The sequence below is a fragment of the Styela clava genome, chromosome 5 (assembly GCF_964204865.1).
Source record: "Styela clava chromosome 5, kaStyClav1.hap1.2, whole genome shotgun sequence".
Lineage (NCBI taxonomy): Eukaryota > Metazoa > Chordata > Ascidiacea > Stolidobranchia > Styelidae > Styela > Styela clava.
The window spans coordinates 11,011,928-11,039,894 of NC_135254.1; the positions used below are offsets into that span (position 1 = coordinate 11,011,928).

Here is a 27,967-nt window from a genome sequence, read left to right on the forward strand (position 1 = left end):
TTGTGATAGTGGTGATGCAATGATTGATATAAATTACTTCCAGCTTGCAGAATCATTTATATAAACGAAGATTTTACCTTTAAATTTATTCGTTCGCTTTTTTCCAACCACACATTGTTGATATAATTAAATATTTTGAAGTCAAGAGATCAATGCTTGAATATATATACACGACGGTCTAAATGTCAAAAAGTGCTCCCATAAATTAAAAGAGAACAGAAAAAGGTGGGTGAAGTAAAATTAGTAGACATCTGGCGACTCTTCGATCGATCGTTCCATTAGTTATAAAGTAGAACGATTTTTTTCCAACAACAATAACCTCAAAATTGATCAAACCAGTTCACTTGCACATTTCTTGGTCCAGAAGCCGAATTGCACTGGAGAGGCCATGGTTTGTCACGCCATATGTATAAGTTAATTTCGACGCCATAATCAAATAACAGGGGATAAAATAATTGAGGAAAGAAAAAGCAAAACTGATTATATATATTACCACAACGCCTTCATCGTCTTTTTGTTCGATCCAATCTTCTCGTCTGTTGAAAAAATAAGATAAAAACTGTGGAATTTGATTTCACGAAAAGTAATAACTTTGTTGTTAGATTTCATTCAAATTATCAATGATACACCTAGGCTTACCATACGTCCCGCTTTAGGGTGGACAGTCCCGATTTTCAGCGTCTTGTCCCGACGTCCCGACAAGTCAGTCAAACTCAAAAGTCCCGCTTTTGCGTTCAGCCATCCAGCATATAATACACCAACATGTTTTTGATAATGTTGTTGCTGTGTAGGGCAACGCTAGCCTACTTACTGGAGGTGAATGCGTTATATTGTTTGTTTCGTTGTTTCCCGCTAACATTGTTAGCGAACGTATCACATGTAAAATCAATTCTAATTGGCCCTGTTCGAACATTCACGTGAATGTAACATTGAGCAACGTCTTTTTGAAGGCGTTATCTACAGAAAAGCATGCTCAGGGAATATTCGTTATTATTCGTTATTCCCTTTGCTGTACATAAAAAAATCTAAATTCGGATCATTTGTATCGTTAGCGTCTATTCCTTTCTATTTTTCGAACTGAACCATATATTTAGACAGAGAATATGCGCATGAACTCTCGATGAAAATATGGTCAATGAAGACAGCCGGGATGGCTTCAAATGTAGGCCTATGTAGTAAAATCGGAAACTGTAAAGTTACAGGATCCCAGCTAAGGGGTCGTGTCTTTGGAGGCGTCCCGCTTTGAAGTCCAAAAAATATGGTAACCTTACCTATGGGAGATATACCGATGTTGTCATACGCATGTATTAGCGCAAACTCTGCTTGGATTTTTGTGTTTCCTGAAAAATTTTAGTTTCTATAAGTCTGGTAAAATGGAATCTTGCGACATTTTTATAACGCTAATAGATTCACGTAACCCCATCTGCGTTCAGAGAGAATTATGTGGCGCTTACTTTGGATGGGTATCTTGTGCCTTGATTAGCCTTGTCAAATAATCTTCGATTTGACTGCAAATAGGCAACTGATATATGATTCATTGTATAAAAATAATAATAATAATTGAATATATTTGATAATCGAGAGTGGGCTTTGCAACGGTGAAATGTAAAGGGTTATAACCACCGTACTTTACCAAACTGTACTCACTTATGTAATTATTATCTGTCAGTGTAAGTTTTATATTAATCACCTGTTTAAAATTTTATCTTGTTATATACATGCAATTTTTTGTCCCAAAAACAAATTTTTGACTTTGAAAATGAAACTTTAAATGACGTAATAACAACCGACGTTTGACGTCATGCACGTCAAAGAAACTCCGTTGATGATAACAACAAGCTCACTTGGAGACTACCGTCCTTACAATGGAGGTGATGGCGCAAGTCGCCTGGACAAAGCGTTATTTATGATGAATAATTGCGTCCAGCTGTTGGAGTAAGTAGTTTGAAATTAGTTTTATTTAATTCTTCTTTTTGTGTAGAATATTTGTATTTAGTTTTAGGCCTGCTGTAGTGTTTTAAGCTTTTGAAAAAGGGCAGTAAAGTTGGCCATTTTTTAAGTTTTATACCTGAAAGGTTGAGGTTAAATAGGGTTAGAACGAAAAAGCAAACGCAAATGCAATTTGAAAGAAAAACTTGAAGTTTTTCAAGACATTACAGTTAAAAATGAATATATCCTAGGCTATCGAATGTGGTTGAGATCGAAACTCTCTATACACTACTAACTATGCTTGGGTCTGGTATAGTTTAGTACCACATGTACTTCTAGTTATGTAGTTGGGCTGGCGCAACAATTTTTGCATATGTCAATCCTAACCCCCACTTGACTAAGCCACTACAACGTCCCAGTAGCGTAATAGAGTCCTCCAAATTGTACAGATGGTCGTCCAAAATGCGCAGACTATCACCCAAAATCAAGCAAGCTATTTCTCTTGTTTGGCGGCGGAAATGCCGTTTTGGGCAATAGTAGCTATACTTGGGCTTTATGACGTGATTGTGACGTTGTAAAGACGTAATTTTTGGATGACAATGTCAGGTGGGGGTTAGGAATAACATATGCAAAATTTGTTATGCTAGCCTACGCCCACTGGAAGTGCATGTGGTACTAAACTATACCAGACCCTTATGCTTTACTGCTTTTCCTTATCATTTGCATTTGTAAGGACAATTGCTAATTCTTTAATTGCTAATAAAAGTAAAAATGTTTCGTTTTATTCTCAGAAAAGCTGAGAATTTGAAGAAAGAGTTGACACATACAAGAAGAAATGGGTTGAATGGTGATGGGGAATCAACATCTAACCGAGCTGCATTACAGGATTTATACCGACAACTACTTATAACTAATTTGGAATATGCTCTGGATAAAAAGATTGAACAGGAATTGTAAGCCTAAATTTTTTTAATGTTTCATACTGTAGTTTATAACTTATAACAATGAAGGGTTTCACAGTGCTCGATTCAATATTTGACTGAGTACTTCAGTACGGCACAGTTCTCTGATGCCAAGAAAATCCTCCACATTGAAAGATATCGATTATAGCAGTGATTGCAAACCCCTCCCTTACGAGACAATCTGGGCCTCTATACCAGCAAAAATCTGTGCAACAAACTAAAAGGAGGCGCAATTTAAAAACGTCACCATTGGATTTCCTGAAAAATTTTTTTTGATTTATCAAAGGATAAAGATCTCACCGCATCATCTGAGAGTTTTTGACAAAAAACACAATTTTGACACATTGCGGCCAACGCACATTGCGATTAATTCAGTTTATTATTGAGACAAGCAAAACGCGATCTGACGCATCTGCAGTCATGCCAGATGCCCTCGTTTCAGAGACAAGTTGAGTGCTTGTTTTATCGAACCAAATGTCGGGACATCTTGGAATCGGATAACTGTGTCCTGCTGTACTTATCTCCTTGCCCAACTTAATCAGACATGTGGCTTTGGCTTTGATGAAAATGGAATCATAATTATGCATATCAGAATGTATATATATTTGAGGAAGTGATTTCAGAGGGTTTTCTGAGAATGTTTAGTGGCGATTAACTTCTCTCTCTGTGAATCTCAAATGCTCTTGCTAACTTATTTTTGATATCTGCCATGCTCGAAATCTGCAGGAAACCTTTCAAACAAATTTTGATGCTACTTTTCACCAGCCTTTTACCTGGTGACTTATGTGAATTTGAAATGTTATCTTTACCTCTTGGCATATTCTGTTCAATTTAAATTTGGAGAGATGGGCTTGGATTTGATGCTGTGTCAATGCAATAGTCACAAGACCAACAAGTCTATATTTATTCTCAACGAGAGTCAAGTATTCTTACTAGAAAGTTATTCAATCATGCTAATACTGATACAATTTTCTGTTCAGATGGAACATTGTGTTCAAAAATCACATCACAGCACTTCAGCAACAGACAAAAGACAAAGCAGTATGTACATTTGCAAATGATTTCTATTGTTTCTTTTAATTTCTGGCATTGCTTCAGTCAATTGATCTAAAAAGTGAATTTTCAATACGCATATGAAAAGTTTTATGGTTATCTATGCAAAAATATAAATTACTTTTTTCAGAATCCTAAAAGAACAGAAATTCAGAACCAGTTAACAGTTTTTCTTGATGCATCCAGTGGTTTTTATGCCTTATTACTTCAAGATCTTTGTCATGTTTTCAAAATCAATTTACCATGTAGGGTTCGAGCATCAAAATTGTCACTTTTGAGAGGTAAGTTCTGTTTCGTTATTTACTGTTGTCTTGTTTATTTTCTTGATATCATTCACTTATTTCATATCACAAATGTAATAGTTGAGAGGTTTATTGCTCCCCCAAGATCTGATGGGGAAAAGGTAAATGTTGGGAAATGAACTTGTTATATCTGAGAAAACAATTATCCTGCCATAGAATGTGTGACTCTTAAAACAAAAATTTATGAAAACAATGTCAGTATATACTTAGTGTATTCTTCCCTGGCCTTGTAAACCTATTTTATTTGATAGTTCTACAAATATGTTATATTGAAGTAGTGTTATCACTTGACAGATTCAGACAATATAAAGCGCAGTTCAATTACTCAACCAGAGAGACCTTCATGTCAATACATGTGCCAACATTGTCTGGTTCATTTGGGAGATATCGCACGATACAGGAACCAAAATGGACAGGTATGTTTATTGGTTGTTTCAATGTTGGTTTATTTGAATTGTGGTCGTTATATATACAGAGTAATTAATTGGTATCGAAACACGTCCATTTAAGTTAATATGAATAATTTTGTACTTTTATGATTTTTATTCAATATGTTAGTTAGTGATCAGGCTTTTTTTTTTTTTATTTATTTACAACTCTTTTTAACATATTACCATTCTGACTGTTTTCATCAGGCTAAGTAATTCCATAATCCACTGAATAATGCCACAATATCTTGACGTTCATTACCTGTACATACCCAATTTGTTGATCAATTTACTTTCATTTGACAGAAAACTTATTGAGTGTTATTGATCCATGTAATTCGTAGTAATAAACTTTTAGTTGATTGTTTGTTATTGCTGAACACTTACCTGGGTAGAGCTCCCATGAATATTGATTATTTAACATATCTTATGGATGGCAAGAGATTGGAACTGCTAAAGATTTTATTTCGCTCATATGGGATCAATCATTAGTCATTCAATTTACATTTTAATTTGGCGCTCCAGTAGTGTGTGTACCAATATGGAGGTGACTAATTTTGTTCGCCTACTTTACATCTAGTTGTGTAAAGGGACTAAAACCTATGGGTATTCACTTGGCTAACACAGACAGAACTCATGATAGAACTAAAATGAGGAAAATCGGAATAAAATTATGCCCTAACCCCAACCTTGTACACATACTTCGGGAGTACCGATCCATCTTGGCACCCATACTCGTGTATAATGAATGGTTGTCACCCATTAATTGGTCTTGCATCATTTAATCGAATGCCAAATATAGATACCACATTTTTTCATTTCTGTTTTAGGCAGAGTCATATTATCGACATGCAGCCCAATTGGTTCCTAGCAATGGGCAACCATACAATCAACTTGCCATACTTGCGGCAGCTGGAGGTGATATATTGAGCACTGCTTTTTATTATTGTCGAAGTCTTGCTGTGAAATGCCCTTTTCCTGGATCCGAAACTAACTTGAAACGTCAGCTTAGCAAAATTATTGATGGGTAAGTGATTTTATTTCGAGTGTAAATCATGTATGTCAGTATCGTAATATATTATAAACAAGTTTGAGTTGTGATAGTCCATTCTGTGTATCATATACAGACCCAATACTAAATACCCTATATTTAATCTGACTCTTACAGTTAGAAGATACTAATATGCACTAAACCACTCCCTCCTTGTTTTCATCCTGTTTGAATCAGTGTGCAGCAGCTGCTGTAACAATGCTCGTACACGTACAACACTTAATCCCTTTCTATGAAATGGTAAATGTAGTATCTAACACTCTTTCTTGAATCAACCTTAAAGTGACCCCTATGCTGTACCTGTACTGATCAGTTACCCACAAGAAATAGGAACTGTTCGCTACAGTGAAACCAAAGTAGCTTATGTCACAATTTTCTGATATTGCATTTTTTTATCTTTTGACGTTGTGGGCCAGGGGCCATCTTTTGGTCTGGGTTACAAAGATGTACCAGTTTTGGTTTTAGGGAGTTCCTTATGTCTAATTTTAGGACTGTATGGATCTGAAAATTTTAAAAAATGTGATTTTCTCAAAACCATTAAATATGACATAAGCTAATTTGGTTCCATTGCTGCGAGTCTTGGCTTTTCGTATTGTTAATAAGCTCATTAGTAGTTTTAATAAAATATGGATTCGACTAATATTTCTCATATTATTCATTTACAGTGAAGAACCTCGACATCAAAAAATTTCCACCAGTGAATTAGTCAAGTTTTACCTCAAATTTCATGCTTGTATATACTTAAGAAAATGTAAGTAAAATATTCTTCATTAATTACTAGTATTGATTTTCCTTTCAATTTTTGAATAATATTTGGCATTTGCTATACATGGATTTTAGCTTATAGAGAGAAGGGGTATTTCTAGAACAATGTAAACAATTGAAATATAGTGTTGGATTAACATTGTTTTTATATGTTCAATATGCAAGGCATCAAGGCTCCTGGGCTATTTATATGCGCCATGTGCAAGCAGCATTACGTCACAGTCGAGCATTAAATAAAATAAATAAGAAAGTAAAATGAAGGCGAAAAATTTTCAATATTGACCATCTGAAAAACATTCTTATTGCGTTGTATTATTTAAAATTTATTTTATTTATACCATAACATGCATATTCTTAGAATAAGGCTTCAAGGCTGATTTATTAGAGTATGTAAGAATATGTAAGGTACTACCGGTGCTTTAATTGAGCGAAGTTTTGTTTGAGTTTACAGGGTGATAAATATATTCTTGTATCTAGTAGTTTCTTCTCGTTTGGTTTGGTGCCAAAATACCAGATGTAAATTATTAATTGAGTAATTACTGTTCAGAATTTTTTATGACTCCCTCGAGACTCATTATTGTCATCAATTTAGTTGATACAAATACAGTATTCATTTATTATTGAAGTTATATATGGGCTTTTGAAATCTATTAGCAAATATTTCTTCTAGTATGTTCAAAATAGTCGCACAGGCTAGGCTGTGTATAGTTTCTTCCCTCTGCAACTTAATGAGAGAAAATCTACAAAAAATTCACATTTATGCATTTTCATTTTTCAAACAAATATGTTCATATGAAATGGTATTGCAAAAATGGTTTATATGTAAATACTTGCTTTCGATGCGAAACTAGAATCAGTATAGCTGAAATATGTATTCGCTTGTATGTTATGGTAATTATTATTGTTTCCCGGTATAAAAATGCTGTATGTAGCCAATATGTCTGAGGACTCATCAGGGACCTTTGTGGACTCGTTTGAGTTTGCGACTCGGGTTGGAAAATGCTGATGTGGACTGTAGACCACTGCTAAAACATTTTTTTGATTTTCGAATACTTCCTTGCACATTTGCTGACTATTTTTATTTTGTGATCAGATGACACAAAACTTGAAGGCATGGTAAAGAGATTACTTGGATATATGAGGGCACATCTGCGAACTGGATCCTTGTCGAGAAAACAACTTGTTCACATGGCTTTTCTTAACCTATTTTCTTTGAATCACCTCTTACCAGCAAATAACCTTTCAGAGTCTGGTAAGATAAACGTAAATACAGATATATAATATCAGATATAATAGTAGTGATGAGCTAAACGTGAATGATATTACAATTAAAGTGATAATATTTTTGTTTCAAATGTGGCATGATGTTACTATTGAATAAGTTGTTTTATTGTGCCGGATATTTCATAAAATGAAGGTGGAGCACTTGATGTTTTTGGGATCGTGTGACAAACTGCTTATCTATTATCACATGTGTTTTCAAACTATGCCATCGAGCGGTTTCCTAGGGGCAACGAGCAAACCTTCACATGGTACGATTCATGATGATTACAAATAGTTGAAACAAATTGACTATGATTAGTATAATTCTTTAATCTTAATGTGCTGATTCTTTTTCTTTTGTTTGTTAAATATTTTATTGTTAATGAGCCCTTCACATGAAATAACCCGATTGAAACTCATTAAAATCAAAATTAAATATCAGGGGGCTCATTGGCCATGGATGATGAAAATTTAAAGATTGCTCTTTAAAGCAGCAAAAAAGCAGAATTTTACCCACTTAATACAAGTTTAATTAACCAAGGTTTTATTAAAGCATAAAATAAAATGATATTATGATAACTCGCATTGATTATTTCTACTTTCTTATCAGGTGGAAAACTAGAGGGTAATGCAGCACAAGAGAATGGTATGGCTGATGATGATGATAGCGGAGCTCCTTGGAATATTCTTGTATCCTTCACTGGTAATTTCTGTTGTTGTTTTTCTTATTCAATGCAGTGATTGAATGTCTGAAGTTCTCTGAACAGTAGATTGTATTTGATTTTGTTGAATTATTCAATTCTATTCTAATCCAGTTCATTTTGCAGATGATATTAAACTCGGTGATGATTTTTAATAATGTAGTAGTGTAAACCTGGTGTGTCGTGGGTAAAGCCTTAGACTTAAAAAAATCTCAGGTTTGAATTTAATGAATGCATACCACTTCACTCTGGGTATACTTAATTGGCAATGTCGAACCGTAAAGATTCCAGGCCCTCCGAAGTAAAGCCACTGTGCGGAGCCTGGTATATAAATATGTCATATAATAAAAATAAACAGTCATACATTTCAAAATTTTCTTTGATAATCGCTGTCCAATGGTTGAATCTGTAAAGGACAATCCTTTATCAAATTCATTATTCTTTCAGTTCTAGAGTCAATGCAGTACAAAGTAATCAATTATTTTAATATAATTTTTTATAATGCATATCAGTGCCTGATATTTCATCATGTTGAACAATCACATTATGAATCATCTTTACGTTTTAAAACGACATTTTATGACTAAAGCACAATTTGTAACGGTGTAGTGATATGTGGGTCTGAATTGCATGATCGTCAATGTTGATCGAAATTTTTCATTTTGTAAACTCAATGTTCTTATAATGGCCATAGATAATTGGCTATTTCATTTTTGTCAAATAATGATATTATACAAAAACAACCCAAATTTACTGTTACGAATACATTACAAAATAATTTACTTACCTTGAATATTGAATATATTCTAAATTTGTGTCAAATTTTCAACAAAGAAATGTGCATAAGTTATCACAAATTGATAGAGATTTGATTCGGTAATGCAGAACAGTTGAAATAAACATCACCTAATTGACTTTTTATTTTAACAGTATAAGAAGGGAAATGAAGTCTATTTTGTGTATAACCATTATATGTAAGACCGTTAAAAAGACAATTTATGAATATTTTTTATATTTCCATAAACCTCGTACCTTTACTATATCATGTATAACAAATTTCGAGAGTGTTTGAATATTCGATCTGTTTTGGACTCATAGTTTGCTCAAACTGTCAAATATTTTCACAAAATAATCATAATTTCAAAGTAAATTTTGCTTGATGAATAACCAATTTTTTTATTCTAGTGCGAATGCTTGGTGCTCTACTGTCTTGTGTTCCTGCTTATAGTGATGACAGTGAAGATTTGGAACATCCTGCATTACCAGCTACTAAACTTGTTCTTGACTGGTTGTGTGATAATATATCAGTGTTACAAAATACAGAAGCAACTCTGTATGGAAGGTACGACGACTTCTTAGTAACATGAATTATTTTAGTACTGTATTTAGGTTTATTTATTCATGATATTTGTTGTGAACTGTTGAAACAAATGTAACCTTTTCTGAATAACAACTGATAGTTTTTTTCATTTGCTCAAAGCAAGGTTTCTCAACTAAAATGGTATTAAATTCTTTTTAATTCAAAAGTCCTGCTGGCTGCTGCACACTAACACAAATTTAATTCTGTACCGCTTTGTCTGACCAATGTCAGACTCCTTTATACAAACGCATCACACGCATACAGATCCAGTTGTGTGCTAGGGCATGAAACAAGGAAATGTAGTTAGTCTTATGTAACCCCAGCTAAAAGTTACGATGTGAAAGTTGCGATTTTCTTCCAAACAGGAACACTTAATGAATTTCATACAGTTTCGGCTTCTTTCTCTAATATTGTCTTTTTATTAAATCAGCCATGTTATTATCATAAACAAACTACCGTAAATATCTGAACACCTTCACATACTGTAATTATAATTGTATAAAACAATAATTTGCTTTATTATTCTCCACCAGTGTCTGGCAAAGATTTGCGAAAGTACTGAATGCACTTGGAAATCAAGATAAAGCCAATAATATGGACAGTGAGTACTTGTACTTTACATGTATACATCATAAGGTCACACATGAGCTGACCATTCAGACCATTCATTGCTTTGCTAATAACTGTTGAATCGATGCAACGAATATGTTAACAAATCAAACATGAATATAAAAATATAACATAGGCCCTATGTTTTTGTTATTTACTGACCAGGATTCTATGCCTTTCTAATGTCTTTGGATTGGATTGTTTTGTATTCCAAGTCTATTGTGTTAAACCAAAAAAGGCAATGATCATAACAACTGGACTTATTACACGATATTATTGGTTTTGTCACAATTATTTGATAGATCGACCATTACCTGAGGATCTTGAGGTGCGAGGTTTTGTTGGACTCCGACAATCGCTCTCGAAATTAGATTTTATCGGTGGTTATGAAAGTGTGGTAGCAGAAGAAATACAACATCCTTGTCGCTGTTTCAGGTGAATTTCTTTCTGTTAATTCTATTCAATATTTCTGTTTTCAGTTTCACAAAATTTTTTAATCAACCTTTTAGTTGTGTATATAACTAGGCTAATATTAAAAAATTTTTATCTAAGTTTGAAAATTCAATATTTTTGTTTCAGGTTGTATCAACTTGGTTTGACAATATCTAGATCTTCAGAGTCATTGCTTGAAACATCAGAAGAAAGTGATGGAACTGTTTTTTCATGTTCGTTATCAGATGATAATCCTTCAGAAACGGAAGATGAAGAATTATTAGCGGCTCTTGAAAAATCTGTACGTAGTTGTTTTCGAACAATAGATGTGTCAAGAAAATAGAATAGGATTCTTTATCCAATTCAAGTATTCTAAAAATAATACTGATATGGAATTGGCCAATCATTTTCTTCCGATTTAAGACAAGTTATATTGTCACTATCAGTTGGGGTTACTTGAGAGTTGAGACTAACTACCTTTTTTCTCTCTATACCTTTGCGCAAGCGGATCCTCATGCGTATAATGTGAGGAAGCTGTAGCAAAAACAATGATGCCCATTCCGTTACATTCGAGAGTCTTGCTAAACTCTAACACAAAGTATTTTTGTATCGTTTCATCTGACCGAGGTCAAACCTCTTCAGACAAACGTATTTATTCCACCTATAAACGATCGTGGATGTTAGCAATGCAGCGAGACTCTTGAATCATTGAAAAGTATAAAGAATAAGTACATATTAAATTCTTGTCAAATAGGTCTCAGCAAAAATGCTGTATAATTCTCTGAACAGACTACCTTCAATACTTTGCGATACAAATCAAAAGCCTATAAAAAGTTATCATAAGCAAATTTTGATTTCCTAAACACAGGAAAGTATTCAGCCAACCAAGATGTCAGACTCAAACAAACCACCCAGATTACAAAAAGATAACGATTCTGGCACAACATCGATACTTAGTTCTGGTGATCGGTCATCTGGCAACAAGAAACTGAATGGTGAAGGAAAGAAAGACAGACCAAGATCAGTTATTAAAGTCGCTGCTGATAATACAGTGGACTCAAAATTAAAGGTAAATTTAGATTACAAAGCTGTCAAGGCATTGCCATAGTCATCTAGAAGTGGAAAGAATGGCACAGATAGAAGTGTTCTAAGTTACCACTGGCACTCCTAACGCTACATTTATGTTTACCATTTTATCAGAGATGTCATCAGTTAGCAGTTGACGCCTGACTTGACAATGTTATAACTTAATATCATTTCATAGTTAACACTTGACAATGATCTGTAGAATTGGATTTCTGAATTTCAAAAAGCCTATTCAACTCTCATGAACTCTTATTTAATTTTTAATTTCAAAAATTTTCAGTCTATACAAGAAGAGGATTCATACCATCATGATGACAATGCAAGAAGTAGCACAGCATCATCAGTAGATAGTACATGCTCATCACCTGGAAATCATGATCCTCCAACCCATCACCAGAAATCGACGCACCATGTGACCTTTGCTCCCATGCCGACTCGTCATTCCGCATCGCCGGATCATGTTAGTAGCTACAAGCGTCGTTCACCAAGCCCTGATTTATCTTCTCAAAGGAACATGCCGTCCCCGGATAGTGAATATGGGCCCGTCGCTGTACAGTACTCTACAGATCCACGTGCCCACCATCAAGTCCAAAGTGTGGTTTCACATGGTCCCATTCACCCACTCCAGGCAGGACCAGTCCCCATTGGAGTATATCAGCATAATTACCCCTATCCCGGTCGAGTCGTACAAGCCCCACCTCATGTTCAATACCCCGTTCATGGCATAACTCAACACATCCCCGCACCAGGTGTCGCTGTCAGAACTGCACAGCTACACAGTGGACCCAACCCCCCACCGAACCCAGCTGAGTTACCGAAACCCCTTTTCCCTCCTCAAAGAATGTCATTCCCGCCGGAGTCTGCTTTTGCTCCTCACTCAATTTCTGACGCACAGTCCCCAAACCTCATGTCTGGTAATGTTGAAGATCCAATGAGCATGTATCAGTCTCGTACTAATGAAGGTAGTTCATCCAGCTTGGCACGTTTAGCCCAATTACAACAACAACAAATGGCACATTTGGCAAATCCAGCTACAGTATTGAGAATGCAACAGTCAAGACCAACGAATCTCGGACTTGCAGCGAGGTTTCAAAACCAGCCGGGAATACGTTTTCCACCCAATGTACAGCAGATGAAAGCCAATCAGCAGGTTGGTTTAGCAAATTTCTGTTCTCATCAATATCTGGATGAAAATTCGTTAATATTAATCAAATTCTTTAATAAGCTCTTTTTGTATGAAACCTCTCTGCTTAGAATAATAAAAGTCTATTCAACAGTAAAAGGAAAATATTTTTCTTGCATATGAGCAGGCTGATTGTCAAATGACAGTTTGACTGACTCTTTGATACACGATAATATCTGTTATCTGATTTTTTATTCTGCTTTCACGTTTTTAATTGGCCATCCGAACCCCAATCTGCCTAGTATCTAGGAATTGTCCTTACTTTTCAATCTTGCGTTACTACTGGAATTAAAATTTTCAGATCGATGCAGGAAGAGTAAAAGATTCTAATCTTGAAGCTTTTTTGAACCATCAGAGAAAAGCCGCATTACAACAACAACAGCAAAAAGCAGCTGCAATGAATCAATATGGATTTCCTGATGCTGCTCAGACAACAGCAGAAGCTAACTTTGCAGCTATGGTTCAACAACAAGGCATGAATCTCAACCGAAACCAATATTCTGGTCAGGATTTATCGATGGCGTACCAATACGGTCAAGCACCACGAAATATTTTTGCTCTGAATATGGTTGGCCAGCCGCGAGGATCTTCGCCTGTGGGAAGTAACAATACGTCTTGCACTTCGTCACCCACCCCTGGTGTGATTACATCCAACACATCTCCGCAGGCAGGGAGTTTACCAACTCAGCGAGCTCCCACTGTTACTAGATTTCAGAATCAAGCTGATGCCTACGAGGCGCGGGCTGGTACTGGAGCGAGTGTACTGTTGTCACAAATGATGGCACAAAAGCAGGGACAGCAGCCATACATGAAATCACCAACACAGCCGGTACGTTCGGATTTTCTTTGTAACTCTAACAATTCAAAAATCCTGCATGAAGTTTGTTTTTGTGAAGTCTTTATTGGTACTGGATTTGGCGGAGTTATACTTTCAAACTGTATGCGGCGTCCAGAGTCGAAAATTTTTTTTCAACTTTGTTTACGGAGTTGCTCAGACTTTAGTGTAAGAGTCATTCGCAACCTTTACTCAACTGCACGGCGGTGCATCCAATAATTGTTGTTTATGCAAGTAAAAACCAATGTTCCGTAATTGTTTAAAATAAAATAATGGGATAACAATGATAATTGTTTAAGATTCAAAATCTCTGCCTTGCGAAAAAAAAATATAAAATGTGATTATTCCATTATTTTCTTTCCGAACATTCATCCTAGTTTTTTATTCAGCATAATCATTTTGTTTTAATAATTTTCAGAAACCATCTACTTTGTTTGCTAAAGAAAGAGATTCTGATATAGGCCTATTTCATACAACATCTGATCCTGCCTCTGTTCCACCAGGCAGGACTGGTCCTATCTTACCTTCTGATATTTTTGGAATTTCTCCAAGCACAGGAGGCATGGTGAGAGAGCTTCTCCTATACTTTGGATTGTTGCCTAAATTTGTATTTTTTTTTTGTTGGTGATGATAATTTGTGACAAAAGAGGATTTATTATTCAAAGTTTCAATCAAATTCTATATCAAGATTTTTTACTTCGGATCATTTTAGGGAATATTGGGCACTTTCGTATTACCGCTTCCACCCTGTACCTTACTCCATTATCAGAGTTTTGCATTAGTTCATGTACAACATTCTAGGTTACTATGGCAGGGAATAACTCAATGATTGTTTTTGTTTATTATCATATTTAATTTCAGTCTGGATTTTCTGTTGGATCAATTGGTCAATCTCCTGCAAATTCATCACCTAGTGATTCGTTCCCACCTTATCCTTTGTCTCAAGAAAGACAACAGGTTGGTTTTTATTACTCAGTCAGCATATTGTTCACCAGTTGCCACCATATTCTCATTGTAAATTGTTATTGAGGAAATGGATATAACTTTTAAGTCTCATTCAAATTTGAATCTGGATATTTTACTCAAAATTTTACTATCATTCATGTGAAAACTTTTTGTCATGTTTAAATAATTATTACTTCATTAAAATGAAATAGGTCTTTGTAATGTCATATAGTAGTATATATTTGTCATTAAATTCATATAGATCTTTGATGAAAGTCTTGATATGTTGGAAGGAAGACCATCAACAAGCGTAGGTCACAGTACATCAATATCTCATCAGCGGCCCAACGATAATCTGTCCAAAGCAACAACAGGTGGTCAGTCTGAACGAAGAAGACAGGTAACTGTTTATAGCACTGATTCTCAAACTAACATGACCCATAATGGGTCCATCAGTTTTTTTATGCCCCATTTTTAATAATAAATAAGCTAACAAATGAACGCAGAAGAGTAAATATATTAAATCTAAAGATCTGTAACAAACAACAGTCGACTAACTTCAAATTAATATAGTTATCGCAAAAGACATCTGGTGAAAGACCTTGCTCATGGCTTACAGAAAAACGCTTTTTTGGCCCCCCCCGTGGAAACAGATGAACTGATGGATACTATAGTTCAGTATGGCTGATATTTTTGAAACATTTAAGGTGGAATTGGGTTTCAGGGATGTCCATGCTTGAAATGTTCCGAATTTTTTTCATTCTGTATATTATAAAATGGAATATTTGATATCATGAAATATTTTAGGAAAGCAATTTGGCTTTGTATTTGCTGTAGTATTACTGGTAGTGTTAATCCATTATTATCATAATAGTTCCTATTCACAAAAACATAATGAACTACATGATGAACAAGAACGTAGTGTGACATTAGTTATTAAGGATCCAATAATTAATTAAAAAAAAAATAATGTAGTTTTATGCAAAGGGAGGAAGGAATGAAGAGTTCTGAAATAAGCAAACGGAGAAAATAAATTAAAAAGGCTGGGGACCATTGGGAATAATTTAGAATATTGCAGTTCTATTAAGTGGGTCATGTCCACTACACAGACCTGGATAAAGTGGAGATACATTGTTTGAATTGTTTTCTACAGTTTACAAAAGTTGACCAAAATGGTCAGAGTGTCGAATTATGCAGAGTCTTATTTATTTTGAATTATCTAACAAACCTAATGAAATAATCTATTCCTGGCCATCCTCGGTCATGATCATCACACAGGTCATTGTTATTCTGAGCAAGAGATTTTTCAATAATTCCATTATTTATCACTCTTTCTGATTGTTTATTTGTTTCTATTCATTACTCCAGTTTCCCGGACTTTTTTCTAAAGAGGACGATGAACCTTACAAGCTCTTTCCTGATACTGATTCGTCATGGAGTTTAGGAAGAGACAATAGAAATGGTAAATGGGTAGTCTGTTACTATAATTCTCAGTTAAAATATTTATGAATTTTATACAAATCTCTTTAGCATCCAGGCTTTACGATTGCTTTTGAGAACCACTGATGTAGATTTTCATGTCATGTGGAAGTACAGAAATTACCCTAAATTCAAATGTATGAGGAGGCAAGAGTAAAATAAATATAATGAAAGTTCTGCCCAAGTTCTGTAACTTAACGACATTTTTTTTCAAGTTTCTATTGATCATAGAAATATTTTTATTTGAAATTTCTAGTTTTTAATTAGTGTTTGTTTTGAGGTTTGTTCTTCATCCATATTTATCAATATTTTATTGCAGATAACAGTTTGGGGTTATCAAATCTTGGGAGCATTGGAAGCGAGCGAGCAATGGCACAACAAAGTCATTTACCCGCTCCGATGGGTCGTCTGTTATGGGGTGAAAATCTAACCCCATCGCAAGGTGTTGGGCAACAACAGCCCCAGAGAATGCAACAACCCGGTATCCGAGGAGATAGCAGGTTTGGATCAAGAGATTATCCGGTGAGTTGAAATTGTTGAGAATTACAGTGGATCTTTTTGATTCAATATGTTATTCTGTTTTTATTTTGAAAATTGCACCTAAAACTTCCCTCAAGAAAGGATTTGTTTAATTATCCCCGGGTAGAGGAATGTCGATAAAATGGCTCAAATTGCATGATGAACCACAGCTTTTCATACCAATACATTTACCAGTATCTGTTAACAAGCACCATGTTACCAGTACATTTTGGTGTGGAAGAAGTTAATCACTCATTTCAGTATTTATGGTGGAGGAAGTCGGTGGTTTATCCCACAGTAGAGGGAATTTGATAAGATAGCCTAAATATATGGTGAGCCTTGGCCTCTTGTTTGATAAACTTTCAATTTTTGTATGAGAATAGTGGACCACTTGCAGTATTTGTGATCCTGGACTCGTGATGGAGGAAGCCAGGATTTTATTTTGGGGTTGAGAAAAGCGGATAAGAAGGATTAATCATTTCATTCAAGTATATAACCGCGTATTTCAGTATTTTATGGACGTTGTATTTTCATCGGGAAGCCTATTTGATATTTTTCTTGGTTTATTCACAAATTCAATGTATTTCAGCCTTTCTGGTCCGGCCCTATGATGCCTTCAGGACCATCAGCCTTGGAGCAATTGATCCGGCAACAGCAACAACATGCCGGACATGACAAGACCCCGCCTTGAAGAGACAGAGTGGTCTACCTTCCCTTGCACTCTTTTTGAGAGTGAAGTTGCTGGGAAGGTTTGAAAAATCAAATCAATATGTAATCTTCTGCTTGCAAAGTGTGAAAATCTCTCTCAATGAAGAGACGTGTGTGTCATCCAACAACAACAATGATATAGTAAACAAATTTGTTGTTTGTTGCTTGCTTTCTAAAAAAAAAACTAAATCTTTATGTGTGCGGTAGAAAAAATAATATAAAAAAAACAGACAATCTATGAAAAGACCCAAGACAGCGTCAAATTCGTAACGGTGAGACGCAGTGTAGGCACTTTGTTCGTTATGCTGGTGTACGGTGTACATTGTATAGTACATAACAAAGCACGCTTGCTCACTCGCCGTTGTACCAAACGATTGTACTGTATAGTTTATATTACTTTGCTTTTTGCTACCCATAGTATTAAAAATGCATACGACTGATTATTACCATTGCAACATTGAAGATTCTGAACATCTTGCTCGAGTTTTTCAACATTTGAACTGTATAAATAAATAAGTTCAGACTTTCAATTGATTTCTTTGCAGAATTTACTTGTGAATGGTTGTGGAGTGTACATACTATTGTCTCTAATTTCAATTCAAGAAGCAGTTATGCTCCAAGATAAATTTGCTTTCAAAAGTATGATTCGGTGACTAATTCTCTCTCTTGGCTTTTATTTCAGATAATTAGGCCTGCTTATTTTCAGTTACTATTTGGCTATAAAATAATTGTTGGTTATGTTTTTTTTTGAGTGTAAACCATATCTGTCTTTCCCCGAAATACCCAAAAACTAAGTGAAGAAATATGAGCTTTAGGATTTGTTTGTGAAACATTTTCTCTTACTTTTGTTCAATTGCCACTTGTAGTTGGTTGATTTGCGTGTATTAGCATTTTATGATTTGAAATTAAAAAATATATACTTCTTGTTTTTGGCTGTTTCCAAAAGTTTTATAAGGTAGTGGAGTAGTGTTTTCTAAAACTTGCTAGTTTCGGTTGCGTTCTTGTAGCGAATGTTTGTTGATCTCGCATGGGACAAGGGTAAAATGACGCTATTCTTTGTTGTTTATCCCTGTATCATGCTTGATTAACTTGAGGGGATTCCTTAATTTTTTATCCAATAAACTTGTATTTCAACACTATCGGTACAATTTTTAGTTCGTTAGAGAAGAAGTAGTATGGCGTCGGTCACACTTTTTCCTATGATATACATGTAAGCTACAGACATTTTACAAAGTACCGTGGTTGATTCATTCTTTCCTTCCACAAATTTTAATGTTATTTTCCAAAAGTATGAAATAAAATTCAAACATTGAGTGTTATTGCTTGCTGTTTCAAATTAGGTCTTTTATGCTGGCGTATGTATTCAAGCATTCTTCTCCGACGATACAGATTTGTTTGTAATAGTAGGGTTTTAAAATTGATTCTTCTTCCAAATGATGAAGTCAACAAGGCAGGGAGAAAGATGATTTGGAAGCGCGCACATCAATCTAATTTTTAATTGAACTTCTTTGCTTTGGCAATCAAAGAAATTCGCCTGAAGAATTACAGGTCCAATTCGTTTAGGTAACTTTATTTATATTAATTTCTTACTATCTTCTTTTCCTGAATGCTGACTGCGTCCACCTAATTATGTAATGAAATGACGTTATACCTCCTTAAGAATTTGTCTCTTATAGAAACCGTCTTGCTGCTTTCGGTACAACGATAATGTTTTGCATCTAGAAAGAATTTTAGGCTATCATCACAGCATTCGTTGCAATGAACTTAACGTTATGGTATCTGATGGATTTAATATAGTTCGCTAACCGTTTTATGTTAGTTCGTAAATGAGAGAAGTACCACGATGTCTAAAGGCTGCCTATTGTTGTCCACTTATAAAATGTATCCCCAGACATGAAAATGAAGAAAAAGTCTTCAATTTCGTTTGCGCTTGAACTTCTGTTTGGGTGTGATACTTCTAGTGTTGTTTTACCATACCCAGAATTTTCAGTTTTCGAAAATTATACGACATATCTTAGCTGTCGGTTTTGAAATTACAACATATGTAAGGGTAAACAAAAATGTATTCAAGTTATTACTGAAAAACAAGAGGTTGGCTAAAAATACCACAGTAATTGATATTCAATTAACCTTATACTCACCTGCTGCAACTTATATTTCATACAAAATAAATTTATAGCAATAAGCTAGCAAGCAACCCAACTAGCATGCGCTATACAACTCAAAAATCAAGCAGAAATGAAAAAAAGTGGGCACAGACGTACTATATTAGGTAAAAATGCAGTCAAATGAATATGGCGTCAATGATCAAATCGGCATAACGATCAAAGTCAGCATTGTTAAGCAAGCGCGCCTGTTCCCCGATCTTATGTACCATTTCGAAATCGCTATAATTATTATTTTTTTCACTAGTTTTTATAAATGTGTTTCGAATCGAAAGCCTATAAAAGTAGCCTACAACAGACATAGTACATTGTGTGAGATTTGTCTACTCTTTGCGACCCCTGAAGTTACAAAGTTGCTTTAAGAGTTTAGTGAAGTTTTATGACAGGCTGTGTTTCGAAACGGGTAAACATAAACACAAAGATTTGCCTATGAAATCATGTCTGGTTCGTGTCGTTCGATTTCCTTTACGTTTTCTCCTCAGCCGATTCAGATTGATCCTTGTGACAAGATCCTTCTGCAGAGGTTATATATGGTTGAACTATTAGATGGTCAAACATGGTTTTTAGAAACTTGCCTGATATTGAGGAATTCTTCCAGTATTTTGCACCTGTATCGACTTTAAAGTAAGAACATCATATGTCGCGTTGTTATTCTTATAGTGTTTGTCACAGAGTGCGTGCACCACGCACATGATAGCAAAAAATGATGAAAACAATTTTTACTCGCCATTGCTTTGTTTATAAAACGTTTCTTTGCTCTTACGTTTGCATTGCTTTGCCCGAAACAAGGATCGTACAAACAGCTGGACATGTCAAAGGTAAGTGATAGAAGATATTGTATTCAAGTCAACGTTTTTGGCGACCTTGTCAAATAATGGGTGCAAACCAATTTCTATATCAATTCTTTATAAGTATATATATACCATAAATGACATTCAATCCGGAAGAATAGAAATGCAGATTTATAATTTTTGTAATCTTCTGATAATAACTTCCGATAAATAAAAATAACATCGATGTCGACCATGTGATTTAGTACACAAATACCGATATTGGGACGTGCATGGCCGGAACAAACAAACCAAAATCATGAAACACACCTTGCCATTAATAAAACCCACGGCTCCTTGTAAACGTAACTAAAATACAACCGGCTGATATAGACAAATAGTCCATATCAGTGCTCACTACAGCCGAAGTACATTGAAAGCGATGTCTCGAAAATTTTCATTGAGTCGTGTCTTTCGCGCGTTTGAATAACGAGGTATAATTTTTTTTTAAATTATTTCCCCTAATTTTTGTGAGAGGTGTCAATTGTGGCTCAAATTTGTGGGAGACATCGGGTTGAGTTTATTTAATTTCGAAAAATACTATGCGGGCCACTCAGAACTCCTCGGCTGGCCACAAGTGGCCCGCGGGCCAGGGGTTGGGCGACCCTAATCTGAACTATATATATATATATATATTCGGCACATGAAATTAGCTGTTTTGTCAAATTTTAACTCATGATCAATAATTCAAATAGCTGTAGAATAGTGTTTGTTCAATTTTTTTTTTCAATTTTTCTTATTAAACAAATATATATTTAATTTCTTATCAGATGTTTACCAGAAAGGTTCTGTCGACTATTATTATTTTTGTTTAAATATGTATCTTTTATTTTCTCTCATTTTTGAAACTGTTATATTTAAAAAAAATTGTGTCAGTTAACTTTGTATAGTAATGCCCATTTTATATTTTCTCTGGAATCCGTAATGTGTTATCCAACAAATATTTGTTGTAAACAATTAGGTAACCATCTGATTAGCCGTTGATGACTGTTTTCCCTCCTGGCCTAAAATAAGTGTTTTACTATTGTAAAAAATGTATGCTTGTACCAGAGTGTCCTAGTTTGGTAGAAATTTTATTTGAGGGTTGGTCGACCTTGTAGTCTTCACCGCTTTCGTTTATATTATCTATTTATTGTTAATCCTTTTTCACTGCCATGTGTAGTTTGATGATATATTCGGAAATAAATCATTAGCTCTTTTTCTCTCCATCAAATTGGCTCATATTTCACAAAGAAGCTTCATCGAGTGACAGCTCGTGTTTCAAATATGACAAACATAAACAAAAAATACTACTTACTGTTATGGGTTGAATGAGTTTCATAGTGCCTATCAAGCCTATTGGTTCAAAAGTATCAACGCCATATGTCACACCATCAGTCTCTTAGTGTTTGTCGCAGGGTACGCTACGTACGTGGAAGCAAAGAAATGATGCTAACAATTCTTCATCGCTATTGCTTTGTTCTCATATGTTCGTTTGCTTCTACGTTTGCATTGCTTTGCCCGAAACAAGAATCGTACGAACCGCTGGACATGTCAAGGGTGAGTAATAGAATATAATGTATTGATGTCAACTCATCCAACGTTTTTGGCGATCATATCAATTGATTGAAATTAATATTTTTTTAAACCCGCTTTATAATGTTTTGAAACCTCCTCACCCCTTTTCTGTTAATTTTTAGCTTAAGGCTATGGAAGGAACATTCTATGACGTCACAGATATTCCTTATTTTCCGAATGATATTCACTGTTGGGATTATCATAGCTTTGTAGCGGAAGAAGACGGATTTGCAGTTAATATGACTCAACATGTAGAAGGGTTCGTTAGCCTAATTTTTTGTGTAAATACTCTTCCGATTCCCTCTTTATTTAAAAAGTGAAAAGACTGTTTTAAAGACATCTATTTATATGTTTCTATGATTCAATAGGATTTCATTAGTCGAAATGATAACGTTTGTATTTCACAGGCGAACAGAACCAAATTTAGACGTATATGTTCATTTTGTACCTAACAGAGATGGAACGTATAGAGCAAATAAAGAACACAGTGAGTCGGTATTTTGATTGGTCTTGTTGATTTCTAAAAATGATGCCGTCTCCGATAAAATGACATTTCAGTTGTATTTGGAAATTTTATCCTCCTGACCCGAAGGCGACATCAATTACTACGTAGTTAGACGATCAAGCCCTGAAAAAAATTGCATTATTCCGATCGTAATGAATCTCTCGGTTATCAGCTGATTATGTCATGGTTATGTAACACCGATAACGTGATCGACCCTATTATTTTATTACGGAACCATTTGATACTGATCAATAAACAAAACACCACAGTGTATGTAATATTTTTCAACATCATTACAGTGGAAGCATACATGGCCACATCCAAAGAATCGATTTCTCACAAAGCAACGCCGGAAATGGAAGCAGAAATAGAATCAAGTAATTTTGTAGACAAAAGTGAACAAAACATAATAAAAACAATTAACAACAAATTATGAGTTACGCTTCAGAATTATATAGTAACTATAAATTTAAAAAAAAAAGCTATTAAATATATCTTCACAAAATGAATTTGAAAAAGATTTGCAGTATCTGTGCAGTGTGGAATATTGTTTTGAAATTTTGAAACAATTTCATTTCACAGCCACGCTGTTATTGTTTTCTATGGATGCTTCCATCTTGACTGACTATGAAAACTATTTCATGCTTGTTTTTTGTATTGAAGAAACAGGTGAGCGTTGTTTACATTTCATTATTTTAATTAAGGTAATTTCGTTGGAATTTTGCTCCCAAAATATTATCTCTAAATTTTTATTTTTGTGGTTGGTAGATATATTAGTATTTGTTTCTAATGTGTACAACAATTGTGCTATTGTCTCAACAGGTCCACTTGTTGCGATTAAAAACAAGCGAGTTTATCCCACTGGTCAGGATACTCTAAATTTCTGGAACGAGTTCATCAAACACGGAGATATTCCAAAAAATCCGGTTGCATTCAAAAAGATTTGCGTTCTCAGAGATATTTAGCAAAACAAACAGAAAAAGAAAACTGCTGATATAAAATAAGAGTTTAGGTTTAATAGATATTGTTATATTTATCAGTGTAGTAGCCAATAGATATATGAAATTATTCAGAATATTACGACGCAAAATTTATAGTCTGGGAAGAGATTATTATTGTCCAATCTTAGCGAGATTATTATTATCATCATTTTTTTCCAGATTAAATATAATTTGAATGGCAAAAATAATTTGTTCAAATAGAATTATCTATATTAAATTTTCTTCATTTTCGCTAATGTTTTGTTGCAATCACTGATTCCCCTTTCACTTGGTTAATTTGTCAAACTTTCTGGTTTAGAACATAGAAATATTTTTAAATGCACAATATTATATATTCTATTATATATAACATATTTGGAACTGTTTACACTTCTTTGTCTTCACATTGCTACACGCAAAAGTTCGACTATCGGCGTGTTGCCGATTTTGATTTATAATGATTCGCCAATCGTTTCACTGTTAGCTCTAAAGTGGGACGCTACCATGGTGTCTATAATCTGATTTATGGTTTACTTGTCAAACGTAATCCTATCTAGAGCAGTGCTCGTCAACCTTTTTTTTATTGCTACATCCTTTTAACCCTTTCTTAAAATCTGGTACACCCCGCACATCCTACATTTCAAATACGTAAAAAACTTGGTACTCCCGTAGTATTGTACCAGGCCAATAAAAAAACAGAAGCAAAGAAGTGACTGGAAGCATCTGGCGCCCATCAACAGCCCAAACCTAAAAAAAAATTGAATTTTGGAGTTTTTTCGTTGGAGTGGGATTGTTATTAGTCATCATCAAGTTTCTTTATAAATATTTATATTTTCCTGAGATTATCAGATTCATCCCGCAGTTGAATATTATTTGGTCAAACTTTCTGGTTTAGATTAAAACAAACGAAAAAATCCAAATGCACAATATATATACTTAAGACACAGTTTTGAGCAAGAAACAATACGTATATATGTTATATTCTCTAATACACTTCCAGTTTCTTTCAGTGCCACATAAAAGAAGTTCATATGAGTATGTTCCGCTGGTGATGCAAAGTATTAAATCTGTTTTTAACCACACTTGGTGTGAAGCACAATTGTCAATTGAAATAGGTTACTTATTTTGCCCCACCGTAAGCAGGCTATTTATAAACTTGAAGTTATATTTATATTGCTATTCGAAAGAAAATTATGGACTCCAAGTTCAAGGCCTAGAAAAATCTACAATGATAATAGATATGGATGGTATAATGACAATAATATGATAGAAAGCCGGGAGGAGACATAATTGCCTCGCCTCAGAGTGGAATTCGAATTCAGCAGCAATATTCTCATTAATGCAGACATTGATTAAATCTAACCCATTCAGTGAATAACAATCCCCATCCTTGTATTAAGACGTATTAACACGTTAAAAGTATTGGTTTTCTCCAATCTATATATATATTTATATATACGATTTATATATATATATTTATATATACTGCATATGTATTTAGGCTCACTTGGAGGGTACAGATGAAAATTTTATTCAGTTTGGAATGTTGAAAACGAGCCTTCTACTTCTTTGCAATGGATCACTTCTATATCTGGCTGAATTAACGAATGAAACATCTATTTCTAGTGCGTTGACCAAGGTGTTGCAAGCTTTTGAACGTTAACAAATACTAAGTCTGCATTGAGACTCAAAAAAATGATCAATCTAAATAAATGTTTTGAATGCATGTATTTCAAGAATACTCTGAATAAATATAAACTTTCAGCTGAAAGATTTTTTCCGTATATATTGTTCTTGAATTGAGAAACTGATTGTAGTTTGATTACTCAAGAATGAAGTCGAAATCCGCATCATCCTGAATAAAAAAATAAAATAAAAAACCGATTAAGAAGGTTTGTTTACAAATTAATATTAAACATCGTGATTATAAAATGCTCTATAGAAGGGTGTTATAATAATTATACTTTCAAACCTATGCACCAGAAATATTGAGAGCTATTCCTGGTTATTCTAATATTTAATCAGATATGACATGCATGAAAAATACTTTTATATGTCATATAAAATCTGGTTATTGTATTTTTTGGGGAAGATAATTCTATTTATTACTGTTGTAACAACGAAAATTACAAAAAAGCCTCCTAATTAATTGAATGTGTGTTAAATCGAATTCGGAACAATATGTAGGTCAGTTCGAATGAAATACAACCGTCCTTTTGTCGTTAACCGAATGCTTTAAAATTAAATATATTCATTTGAAACAAGTTGGTGAATAATAAAATAGTTACCAGATATTGACTGTTTTCATTTTCACCATCGTTTTGTACTGGCGTCTGAAAAATGAACCGAACTCCATGCAACTTTTCAATCATATTTTACAATCTACTATTAATATAATAATAAATAATATACTATTAAATTGAAAATGGTTGTATATATTATCGATATATATTCAAATAATTAGAAATTGTCAGCAACTGTATATTTATATTAAACTCAAAAATAATGATTCAATATATATATACTGTACATACAAAATTGGTTTTATTTATTGATCTTAATTTTGGTCGCATTTGGTTATCTTTTTAGTTGACGTTTTCAAATAGTTAATATATATATATTTATTTATATAGTAATACTTTAGTTATAGATACTCACAACAGTTGGAGATGGCGGTGCAATTACCTGCAAAATTATAAATATAAATTTAGCAAAGTGATAGACAGTATCGGATTGAATTAATATAAAGCGATTAGAAAATACTTACGGGATCATGGTTGTTGTTGTTTGTTGCTACCGAAGCCTGAAAAATTTATAAATTATAGATGATTTGATATCTATTTATTCCTAAAAATTAGTGATAATTAATGAAGTAAAATAGCTTACCGATTGAGAAGATATCTGTAAATATGAGGAAAAGTACAGTACATACAAGTTGTGACAAAGAACACAATATTATAAAATTAAAAAAAATAATTTCAATCAAGCCGATTTTTCATTTTTTAGACATATTCAAAAAAGTACTAGTCCTAACCAGTGATGGGATTCAGCCGGTTCGCACCGGTTGAGATCAGCAAATCGGTTAGCATTACTGGTTACTGTCAATGTTCTGTTTGTAACAGAACCAGCTGAAAAATATGACTTTATGTGAAGGAACCGGCTGACAAAAAATTTGAATCCCACCACTGGTCCTAACGCGATCGCGTGTATCGTGCTTACTAAAAAGTTACAGCAAATTGTGAATACAAAATGAATTGTTCGCCATAAATTGTACAATTAAATCGAAGCAAAATAAGCATATTGGCTGTATTTATATTATATTTTTTCATGACAAGTAATCTTATCAAAATATCTATACCAATGTGACTTACGCTGCTGTCGTCGTTTGGTGGTGGGACCTAGCACAAAAATAAACGAAAGACAAATATAATAAAATAAGACTGTTTAAAAGCTCTTTTTTAACAAGTCTTTGTTAACGTCTTCTTATTTTATAAGTAATCTATCAACATATTTATTTGATGATTTTTCCAGTGGGTTACTATTTGATATTTAAATCATTCAATCACAATCTGTTGTCTAATCACCCTACAGTTAAAACTTCGGAAAAAAATAGCGTTGTGTTAAATGAATGCTGAAGAATATTGCAGGATGACTCCTTGAAAAACAGATACATCGGATACATCCTGCATTTGATTATTATTTAGTCAAACTGTTTTAGATTGAAACAAACGAATAATTTCAAATGCACAACATAATTAAGTCAAATTTTTGGGCAAGAAACATTATGTACGGTATGTTATATACTCTGATATACACTCTCATGTTTTGCAGTACTACATGAAAGAAGTACAAGTATATTAGATTACTTTATATGAGTATACACATGAAAAAGTCAGAAATATATAAGATCTGAAGTGCACAAACGGTGCAATCAAAACGTTTGAGGTTAACATCGCTTTTTTATAAAAGGCTATGTGATTCAAAGTATTATAGCTATATATAATTTCAAGTTTTTTTAAACCACACTTGGTGTGAATCCTAATTGTCAATTGAAACGAGATGCTTATTCTGCCGCCGCTATGTAGTTAATTAATACATCTATAACCTCGAGGTTATCTTTATCGTCCAATTCGAAACAAAATTATGGACTTCAAGTTTAGGGCCTAGAGAAATCTCAAATATTATGAATGGTATAGTGACAATAATATAATAGAGAGCCGGCAGGAAGACATAATTGCTGACTTGTACAGAGTCTTATTAACACGCTGAAATTATCAGTTTGATCGGTTTTCTCCAGCCCATATATATATGTATATAGTA

General features: G+C 34.0%; 2 protein-coding genes and 1 long non-coding RNA gene across 3 annotated transcripts; 2 read left to right on the forward strand and 1 right to left on the reverse strand.

Annotated features, from left to right (window-relative positions):
- The first annotated feature begins 1,781 nt into the window (after nucleotides 1-1,781).
- LOC120344245 (uncharacterized) lies at nucleotides 1,782-18,929 on the forward strand. The gene is made up of 22 exons (XM_039413363.2): nucleotides 1,782-1,935; nucleotides 2,721-2,882; nucleotides 3,872-3,932; nucleotides 4,075-4,225; nucleotides 4,541-4,662; nucleotides 5,505-5,701; nucleotides 6,391-6,476; nucleotides 7,584-7,742; nucleotides 8,364-8,456; nucleotides 9,640-9,796; nucleotides 10,348-10,415; nucleotides 10,726-10,858; nucleotides 11,003-11,156; nucleotides 11,724-11,924; nucleotides 12,222-13,091; nucleotides 13,426-13,953; nucleotides 14,378-14,524; nucleotides 14,821-14,916; nucleotides 15,167-15,304; nucleotides 16,273-16,366; nucleotides 16,703-16,905; nucleotides 17,492-18,929. The coding sequence occupies exons 1-22, from the start codon at nucleotides 1,802-1,804 to the stop codon at nucleotides 17,591-17,593; spliced, it is 4,056 nt and encodes a 1,351-aa protein (XP_039269297.2). The 5' UTR covers nucleotides 1,782-1,801; the 3' UTR covers nucleotides 17,594-18,929.
- Nucleotides 18,930-21,335: 2,406 nt separating this feature from the next.
- Nucleotides 21,336-25,229, forward strand: LOC120344571 (uncharacterized). Its single transcript, XM_039413854.2, has 6 exons — nucleotides 21,336-22,144; nucleotides 22,285-22,421; nucleotides 22,570-22,649; nucleotides 22,967-23,044; nucleotides 23,250-23,336; nucleotides 23,490-25,229. Exons 1-6 carry the CDS (start codon nucleotides 21,968-21,970, stop codon nucleotides 23,630-23,632), a joined length of 702 nt encoding a protein of 233 aa, XP_039269788.2. The 5' UTR covers nucleotides 21,336-21,967; the 3' UTR covers nucleotides 23,633-25,229.
- Nucleotides 25,229-27,469, reverse strand: LOC144422861 (uncharacterized). The gene is made up of 7 exons (XR_013475406.1): nucleotides 27,452-27,469; nucleotides 27,019-27,045; nucleotides 26,534-26,548; nucleotides 26,415-26,450; nucleotides 26,306-26,332; nucleotides 25,936-25,980; nucleotides 25,229-25,502 (listed from the first exon to the last, which is right to left on the reverse strand). It is a non-coding gene; the product is annotated as an uncharacterized LOC144422861 (long non-coding RNA).
- Between the last annotated feature and the right edge of the window lie 498 nt (nucleotides 27,470-27,967).

Coding starts and splice junctions, on each gene's coding strand:
- LOC120344245 (XM_039413363.2), top strand. CDS start 1,802: ATGCACGTCAAAGAAACTCCGTTGATGATAACAACAAGCTCACTTGGA. Junction 5,702..6,390: donor CTTAGCAAAATTATTGATGG/GTAAGTGATTTT, acceptor ATTCATTTACAG/TGAAGAACCTCGACATCAAA. Junction 11,925..12,221: donor CAGTGGACTCAAAATTAAAG/GTAAATTTAGAT, acceptor AAAAATTTTCAG/TCTATACAAGAAGAGGATTC.
- LOC120344571 (XM_039413854.2), top strand. CDS start 21,968: ATGTCACACCATCAGTCTCTTAGTGTTTGTCGCAGGGTACGCTACGTA. Junction 22,145..22,284: donor AACCGCTGGACATGTCAAGG/GTGAGTAATAGA, acceptor GTTAATTTTTAG/CTTAAGGCTATGGAAGGAAC. Junction 22,422..22,569: donor ATGACTCAACATGTAGAAGG/GTTCGTTAGCCT, acceptor TGTATTTCACAG/GCGAACAGAACCAAATTTAG.